General features: G+C 35.9%; 1 protein-coding gene across 2 annotated transcripts; it reads left to right on the top strand.

Annotated features, from left to right (window-relative positions):
• The first annotated feature begins 5,667 nt into the window (after positions 1-5,667).
• LOC112180846 lies at positions 5,668-9,493 on the top strand. Of its 2 annotated transcripts, XM_024319409.2 has the most exons (8): positions 5,668-5,838; positions 5,965-6,027; positions 7,629-7,708; positions 7,817-7,859; positions 8,872-8,939; positions 9,052-9,088; positions 9,183-9,288; positions 9,377-9,401. In XM_024319409.2, the coding sequence occupies exons 1-8, from the start codon at positions 5,722-5,724 to the stop codon at positions 9,379-9,381; spliced, it is 519 nt and encodes a 172-aa protein (XP_024175177.1). In that variant the 5' UTR covers positions 5,668-5,721; the 3' UTR covers positions 9,382-9,401. The 2 variants fall into 2 exon arrangements, with proteins under 2 accessions (XP_024175177.1, XP_024175176.1); XM_024319408.2 differs by having other exon boundaries at positions 9,183-9,493.

The raw sequence follows: 9,493 nt of genomic DNA, 5'->3' as shown, positions 1-9,493 counted from the left end.
CGTTGGGCAAGGGGAATTGGGCCATTCCATGACCTTGAAATAAGTCAGATGGTCATGCCATCGTTGTCACATAGGAATATGTAGGCAACATTTCCAAAAATGAGTATAGAACTCGAGATTACAATAAAATTGAGGAAAGAAAACTCAAATTTTATTAATAAGTCAACAAACTACATCAAAGATTCTGATTAAAAAAAAAAAAAAAGATCTAATCCAAAAATAACTATTAATGCAAACAAAGATAGTCACTGAACTTCTTTAGGTAACTTCAAGATAAATACGACCAGGTAAGAAAGAAGAGATGTTGGTGGAGCGAGGCTTGATATGCTAAAAGTAGCACACAATTTAACCCTGTAAAATATAGTTGTCAGTATAGAATAAGTAGGGATCGTTCAAGACAGGAATTGAAGATACACCTGTAATTGCATAAACAATTAAAGAATTACAATATGTATAAGATATAATTTACAAAAATAAAAAAAAGAATAAACAAATCATAAATGAGGGTTTTTAGGATTAAAATAAATTAAAATAAATAAAATAAAGAAAACGTAAAAACACATATACAAGGGTGGAATGCAAGGAACAAAGATCAAAATCATATCCATATGCAAGAAATCCGATTACAATCCTTATAGTTGTTTATCTATGTCATGAGAAAGAAGTTGACCATGTGAAACGTTAGTAAGCAAAGGATTTCTCATATTTTACTTTCTTTAAATAATTAATCTAAGTGAAAGCACCTAAATTAATCCTATTGAACATGAAATCATAGTCTAGAAAGCTAGCTAATCAAGAACACATTCAATGTATGAAGAACAAAGAAAGGATGTCAACCAAAGTGCACAACCTAGTATGAGAAAGCTCATCTATTTACAGTCCTCCTTAATTGATTTCGACTTTTGTCCAAACCCTTTACTACTTATGAAATATGTTCACAAAACTATTAGGTAAATTGTTTACCTAAATCTAGCTCCAATTACATGCATATATCCTAAGTTGGCCACCAAAGAACATAAACATGCAAAAGTTTTCTGTAAACCAAAATCAATTAAGCAATATCACATAAGCAACATAGAAATCAACTATAAAGAAATTGCAACTTTATTTCAAAACATATAAACGGGCTTTAAACTTTTCCCTTAACATTATTTGTTAACTAGAATTCATAAGTTACGAATCAAACCAAAGAAAAACTAAAAAGTTTACAAGGAAAAAGATGAATTACAACCTGAAGGAATGAATGAAGAACTTGTAGACGTTGACGCTTTGAAGATCTTGAAAGCAAGGCTCCTCAAGGGCTACGACACAAGGTGGATGATGGTGGCTAGGCTTGCTCACGGCTTCTTATTCTTCTCCTCCTTGGTTGAGACGCAGAGCTTCTGAAGACTAGAGAATGGAACTGAATTTTGTGTGAAGAAAAGAATGAAAGAATTGGTCAATGAAACATCCCAAGGGTGCATCTATATGTAGGAGACATCTAAGCTTTTTGGATCCTTCTTTTAATTTCTAGGAATTATCTGATTGATCCATATAGCTTTAGCCAATCAAATAATTCCATGTCATCATTCTTGTGTCATCCAGCCAATAAGAAGCCTCTGAAATTACACCTTGATTCTAGGAAGATAATCTTTGCCGAATTTACATGAATATTTTCTGATTTTATCTCTTCATTTTGGCCAAAGAAGAAGTGCAAACATCAAGGAATGTATCTGAACTTGATTCCATCCTTTCTGCATGTTGCAATCCCTTGAAATTCTCCAAGATACCTCCGAAAATGTCACTTTCTAGAACCCCTTGTATATCTCACGGAAAAAACAATTATTTGACTTAAAATTCCTTTCTTTTGTGTCCAGGAAACCCTAGTACACTTAGGTCTCTTTATTTGCCGCAATATCCTAAGTTTCTAGAATATTCTTGAGTAATCTTGAAGCCACATGGTCTCCTAGTGCTCTCAGGTTTCCTAGCCCCATCAGGATTCCTCATGTAATCAGGACTTCTAGTCAAACAAGGACTCTTCACATGAAATGTTCTTGAACCTTCCAGAAGCTTCTTTTGCTTTCCTAGTTCAACTGGGACTCCTTATGTCATTAGGATTCCTTTTCCTGGCAGCAGTAGGTTTCCTAGTCCAACTAGGACTCTGCATTTTTCACCATTTTTCTTTATTTCTCCAAACATGTTTCCTAGTTAACCCAGGATTCCTATTTTGACTGGGATTCCTAATCAGACCAGGAATTCCTGATTGGACCAAGAATACTCAATTTCTTCATTTAAGCTCATTTCTGCATCCCTTGTGCCTTGCCTTTGTCATTTTCAATATCTACTTTGCTTCTCATGCTCTTTTAAGCTCATTTCTTTTTCATCTGCTCCAATGTACCTAAAAATAGAAACTAAGTTAAAACGGATTCAGTTAAGGAAATAACTAGGCAAAATATGAGGAATTAACTATTAAAACATCGCATTGAAATGCTCCTATCAAGGCTTACTTAAGTACTATATCTCAAATCTAGCCTAAACATCGTATCCACTTTGGATGAGGTTATTTGTAGAAGAGTTAATACCAATGACAACTAAAAAAAATTATGGCAAATGCCATTACAATAGTTCTTGGAAAATAAAAAGACTTTTATCAAAATCTGCGGCATTCATATCCATGCCCTCATTGCCGGATTTGAAGTTGTCAACCTTCAGCTCGACATCTTAATCTTTATATTCCACAAGATGAGCTTCCCTTACAGTCTTATATGCCTTGTAGGCAACAACTACATTCTCAGGTGCTTTACAAATTTTGGCTCAATGATCAGATGTTCCACATCGCATACACACTTCATTATGAGCAATTGGGCAAGAACCACGTCCCCTAGGGTTGACGGCGGCAGCGCCATCATAACTGGCTGCAGCTCCACCATGGCCAACCGCCCCTCTTTGTCCGCGGCGGCCTCCACGATGGCAGCGGTTATTGTGTTGGTCATTCCGGCGATTTCCTTCCAAAGCTGAGTGATCGTACGGACCAGGACGTCCGAATTGATTACCCTTGGGTTTAGGGTTTTGCTCGCGACGGCCTTCCGTAAGGGTGTCATTATAATTCGACTCCAGGATGGCCTTAGTGCTAATGGGTCGGGAATTATTATTCTTCACAAGGATGTTGTCATGTTTTTTAGCAAAACACACAGTTATGATCATCTCATGAAACCTTGTTATCCATGTCGCACTTACTTCAGTCCGATAGTTCTTAGAAATCATCCGTGCAAAGACGGGGAAGTTAAAGAGGGTCTTCTCAATCAATTGAGCTTTTTTGATAGTCCTTCCACGTACAGAAGTGCATCAAGGCTCTAATGCAGAGCTTCTGAATTGAACTCCATAACAGTCTTATAATCAGAGAAACGGAGATTGTGCCATTGCACCTCGAAATCTGGAAGAAAGGAGTCGCGAACGTTCCCAAAACCTTCTTGAAGCGCAAACTATATGTTTCTAGTGCTATCCTCATTCATGTACTCAAGTTGAAGGGATTTTTCTGTGGGACATTTTGCGCAATCACATCAAGAGTAGGCGCTTGGATCAATGCTAAGATCCCTTTGGCAGTCAGATGATTCTGCACATTACAAACCCACTTGTGATATCCAACGCCCGTTGAGTCTAATGGAGCAAAATCGAGCTTGTTCAAGTTTGACATCCTAAAAAGGGAAACAAGAAACTGGTTAGTTTCGGAGCTCAAAAGTTTCCACAAAAAACAAAATAAATTTCTAAGCGTAAGTCGATGCCAAGAAATTGATTTTCAAGAATTTGTTGGATTAGACCAATCGAAATAATGATGTTTATAAATGGTCAAGAACAAAAATGTTCAATGCTTCGACAAATTCAAATTCGGAGTAGCACGAATCCCTACCGTTCTACTCAAAATCTCACAACTTCATAAAGTATAAACAATAACAGATTTACTCACCTAAGGGACTGTGAGGGACAAATGCATCTTAACCACATGTATTAAATATAAAAGCATAAATTATAATAACTTAAAACTGTGCATTTATTTTCAGCCGTCAGATTCACTTGTCCCTTAAAAACTGTCTCTTAGGTGAGCAGGCCTTTAAATCATAATGAAATATACATAGCAGGCTCAAAATTTCATAATTATATATATAAAGCGAAAATAAAATTCACAAAACATGCTCAAACTTTTGCAATTATAAAAACATAGATAAAATTCACAAAGCATGCTTGAATCAATAAAATTTACGATGCATATAATTAATTAAATAAAGCATCACATTTAAATAAAAATAAGGACTTTTAATGAAAGAAACTTACTTGAATTTTTTTTTTTTGTTCAGCGATGCTAGCAAGCTATTGGCGAGGCTGAGGAGGTGCAGGCAGCGTCAAGCAAGGCAGCGTGTGTGTGTGCTCGGATGCTTGTGGAGGCAGGCTGTCGTAGCTGTGCAATGAATAAAATCTGGGGAGGCAGGAAGGATGTTGGAGCATGCTAGCGAAGCTGGTACCCAGGGCGAGTAGGGTTGCTACCTGCTGGGCAGAGGCGATGTGCTTGCTGCTTGGGTACAAGCAAGGGCAGGGCAGCGAGGCAACGAATAGGAGCAGCGAGCGAGGTGCAGGGGTATGCTTGGCTGCGTGCTTTGGCGTTGGGCTGTGCATGCTGATGTAGTGCAGGGCCGGTGCGAGCTGGAGGCTGGGCGAGGGCAGCGTGCATTGGTGTGAGGTGGGCTGGCGCTGATGCGTGCAAGAGGCAGCCAGGCTAGCTGCAGGTTGGTTTTTTTTTCTCTCTCTCTCTCCCCCTCTCCCTCTCTCTTTTTTTTTTCTCTCAAAGCTAGAGACAGTGCTCGTTATGTTTAAAGAGAATATGATTCGGAGAGAAATTGTTGTGTATTTATACTATTATTAAGAGAACCCACTTTGTCAGTCAAAGTGGGTTTGAAATAACCTAAATATCCTTAAACTATAGTTTAATTTAAAAAAGTCTTTAATATATAAGGGATATTATGGTAAATAACAAAATAAAAATAAAAATTCAGAAAAAAATAGGAAATGATAACTTCTTATCCCACATTCTATATACTAGCCCTTTAACATGTGCTCCGCATATGTCAATTGACTTTTATTTATTTTATTTTTTTAATTAAAAAAGTTACAGCAATTTCTCTCCTAATTTTATGGAACCTTCTCCTTTTTTCATGGGATGTATTACAATTTTTTCAAATATAATATAGTAATAGACTATCTTATCCACATATAGAAATAATTTATTTATTAATATTTGTATAATGTGAGGGCATATATGGTACTTCAAAAATTTAACCATTGTCTCAAAAATTGGCTTAATTATATAAGATATAACTTCTCAATCTCATTATCTATAGATATAACTGCCCACATCATATAGATGTAATTTTTTTTCCCTCTGAAAAGTAAAAATAAAAATAAAAATAAAAATTGTTTAACACATGCATCGCATGTGTCAATAAAGACTAGTCTGATTAATAATGCCCTCTATATAGAGGATGTTGCATAGACGTATGCTTGGAATACAAGTACCTAGAATCCTACTAAAATATCGATAGGATATGTATGAGAATATTCCAACCCTATTACAACTAGGTTAAGCAACCTCTGGCACACTATAACTCGTGATTCTCAGCGTTTTCCAAAAGCCTCAATACAAATCTCTCTCCCTCTCCCTCTCTCTCTCGGTGAGAAGAATTGAAGGAGACGATGGCGATGCAGAAGTGTGTGCTTAAGCTTCCAGGCCTGTGCGCTCGTTCAAAGTTTCGCAGTGGCTTATTGAGCAAGCAGATTCCTCAGCTCAAACTCCATGGAACTCGTGCTCTGGTACTCGCTTTAACACTTGTTTCCTTGCCAAATACACTAATTTCATACCGACTAGGGTTTCAATTCAGAGCCATTCTTCTATGTATTTTGTTGCTTAATTTTTTTTCTTTTTTCCGGTATTTGCAGTCTGAAGAAGGGCTTCGAGGATTAAGGTCGTTAAAACCAACCTCCGCTTCTGGAAGTTCACAGGTACTGATGAAATTGTCCATGTCATTTTTGAAAAGATAGTATTGTTTTTATTCAGTTGGTTTGTTTGGTCATAATCACTGAGTAGTATTACTTTATCAATTAAATATATTATGATGTCACAATTTTATAGTTGTGTGGTAGTCTCATGCCCCTGTTTTTTTTTTTTTTTTTTTTTTTTTATTACTTGATCATGCACTTAAGCTATGATGCAGTGGGGTTAGGGTTTTGGTGGCTATCATGTAAAGATGTGAGAAAATCACATTTATCATTGCTGATCATGATGTTTTATCTTTCACATAACTGCTGATTGATTTCGAACGAGCGGATTTTGGTTAACCTTATGAAACCCAAAAGCTAAGTGCATTGCCTTTTCGTTGAATGAATTCTCTGCATTCTATTATGTTTAGGATTCAGCTGGATTTGTTTGGAGAGGCATATTGTGGTTTCAGAACCTTTGCTTAATGAGTTCCTTCATGGACCAAAAGGACTGTAGTATCCTGAATTTTTGTGAAGTTATAAGGATGGAGTTCAGAATTATTGTTCAAACTTAGCTTGGCTATTAGCCTTACCACACAAGTGATCCATGGTTCATATCATAGGTTTACTTAGTATTAGTGTGGGTTACCCATAAATCCCAAATTGGGCCATTACTTGTTCAAATAACATCATCATGTTAATCTAGGCTACAGGTTACTTTTCACTCATGGACTCTGCTATTTCTGATTTATACAAACATATCTTTAAAGGATCTGATTTATACAGACACTTATAGCAGCAATCATGAACAGGGGTACTCCTAACAGAGAATAAGCACTACATAGAGGTGCTCATATTGGGTATAAAAAACAGTCTTTAGGCTCTTCGATCTATCCCTTTTTTCCTTTGTTTCAGAAGAGTTTAAAAACTTTCTCACTGTTGGAGTCGATTGGCGCCTCCCAAAAATTATAGGAATCAATGGCGATTTTGTAAATGCCTGTTTCTATTAGGGTTCCAATTAAGCCTCTATGTGCACGTTCACCCTATAACAATGGATTTTACTGCAGATAGTTTCTGGAGCAAGTTTTTACCAAATGCAAATCATGCTCTGGTACCCATCAGCACATCATGTTTGTGAATTTGGCTCGCTATATTATTATTAGTTCATAGCTCTCTACAGTAACAGTTTTCTGCCTTTAGTTTGTTTACTTTTTATACCATCTCTTTCTGGGATGTGTTGTCTATTTAGTTTCCAGTAAAACGTACTTCAGTTTGGTCTAAAGTAATGTTCATTCAGTACTTTAATACTGGTTGAAAGGCACCAGATTTATGGTATCCATTTCCTGTGCCAGATATGCAATACTTGCATATGCTCATTCAATGGCATTGCCACTTCAAATGAATTGAACAATTAACTCCTTGCATTTCTTTTCTTAATATATTGATTGATTTTCAGTTGAATAGTGTCCTCTTATCCTATATGCATATTATGGTTTTAGGATTTGGTAAAATCTATTAAAGTCGGTATTGCGGTTTTGGTATCATAGCTTTTCATTTAGTTTAGTTTAGTATTTCTAGTAGTCCTTCATTTCTTTTTAATTCTATTAATCCTCAATTGGGTTCAGGAGCACCCTCTTTCATTGATGGAAACTGAATATGAAAAGCTTCGGGTTGAGATGAAGAAGATGCACAGTGAATTAGTGAGGTGTGCCTTTTAAAGAATCCATGGCAATTTCTAGCTAGGGAATGCATCAATTAGGACTTTGGCAAAGCCCTATTACATCCTTTACGTCTAAACTTGGTTCTTCTGCAGGCACATTTCTGAGTCAGTGAAATCTAATACAAGTCGGCAACAGGTACTCGTTTTCAAATCCATATTCTCTAAAGTGTTATTATGACCTATCATTTCACTGCACTTTTGAAACGTACATTAAAGTATTTTATAGGTATTTTCTTGTCTCATAGATTAGTTTACGTACTGTTCATGTCTCTAGAGCCTTCTAAACTTTTTTCTTCCTTTTGTGACCTTTTCTTAGTCCTTTATGCACTGAGATTAAATATATTAACTAGTGACTAAATCTCAATGAGCACTGTTGCTCATGATCACAGTAACTCAGTTTTGTTATATATTTGACCAAACCCTGAATTGATCAGTTTTATAGATCCAATTATAGTAAGTAATCCCTAACAGCGGAACATTTACTATTATTTTCTTGGATGCTGGCTGAATCTTGAAATGAAAGTTTGTTAGGTAGGATATTTTATTTTTTATTTTTTTAAATTTGTGCAGTTGGGGCTGTGCATAATTTACTGTGTGTGTGTGTATCAGCAACTCAGCATAGTCTATACTCTATAGACAAATTTGAATTCTTTACTTTCTGTTCAATAAATTGAAATATATATATATATATATATATATATGAGTGCATCCATTCCAAAATCAATTTGCAAGGGGTGGAGAGGAGCAAGTTCAATTCTTGTAGATTATATATCCAAAGATGTCAATTATAAAACTCCCCATCAGTGCTAGGGCTGTAACCAATCGACATTCCCACCCCATGTACTCAACGGCTGGAAACATAGTCCAGACCCATGTTTGTGGTACCATCATAAGAATTGAAGTATCCAGCTATTAAAATTTTTTAATTAGCAGTACGTGACCTGAATTCTTATACATATTTATATCAATGATACTGTTGTGTTGTTAGAGCCTGTTAAGTGCTAACCCATGCATTGTTTTTTTTTTCTTTTTGCAATATTTGAACTTTTGAGGTGACATATTGTGGCATGGTTTTGGCTAGTTCTCTACTGTAAATCCTTTTCTGGGACCAAAAAAGAATCATTACTTTGTTTATTCTATAAATCTAGGAGCATAAGTTTTCAAAGATGGAATTTGAATCGGATAAGGTTCAGAAAAACTTCCAAAACATGATCAGGTATGTCTAACTTTCGATCCGAAGAACTCATCTGTTATAGAGGCTTCAATCATTTCTTTACTGTGTTTTTGGCTTATGTTTTAACTTTTTAATAATTTTGTTACTGAACCAGTGATGAGATTGGCGAGAAATTCAACAAAATAAGTCAAGTGAGGACCATTAATATCCTTGATGAAAAATGTTTTATTTGTTTGCATTGGCTTAGAGATTGAATTCTTTTAATAACGTATATGTTTACAACAGGAACTTGCTGCACTAGGTGCTGAGATTAAAGTCATACACAATCAGACGCAATTATGTTCAGTGGCCTCAGCCTGTGTCATTGGGGCTGCTGTTGGGACTACACTTGGTAACTTGTGATGGTATAACTGAATGTTACATTATCACTACCTATCAGTATTCCAGTCTTACGTTATCAGATTCTGTATTTGTCTCAGGTTAACAAGCGAAAATATGTTAGGCGTTAGGACTTGTTGGTTGGACTTGTTAAAAGTGAAAGGGTGAATCAGTTGATTGAAAATGCTTTTTTTTTTTTTGGTTATCTTAATGATCTA

Source organism: Rosa chinensis, chromosome 7 (assembly GCF_002994745.2).
Source record: "Rosa chinensis cultivar Old Blush chromosome 7, RchiOBHm-V2, whole genome shotgun sequence".
Taxonomy (NCBI): Eukaryota; Viridiplantae; Streptophyta; class Magnoliopsida; order Rosales; family Rosaceae; genus Rosa; species Rosa chinensis.
The sequence above is the reverse complement of the archived record's forward strand: the minus strand, read 5'-3'. Positions and strand labels throughout refer to the sequence as shown.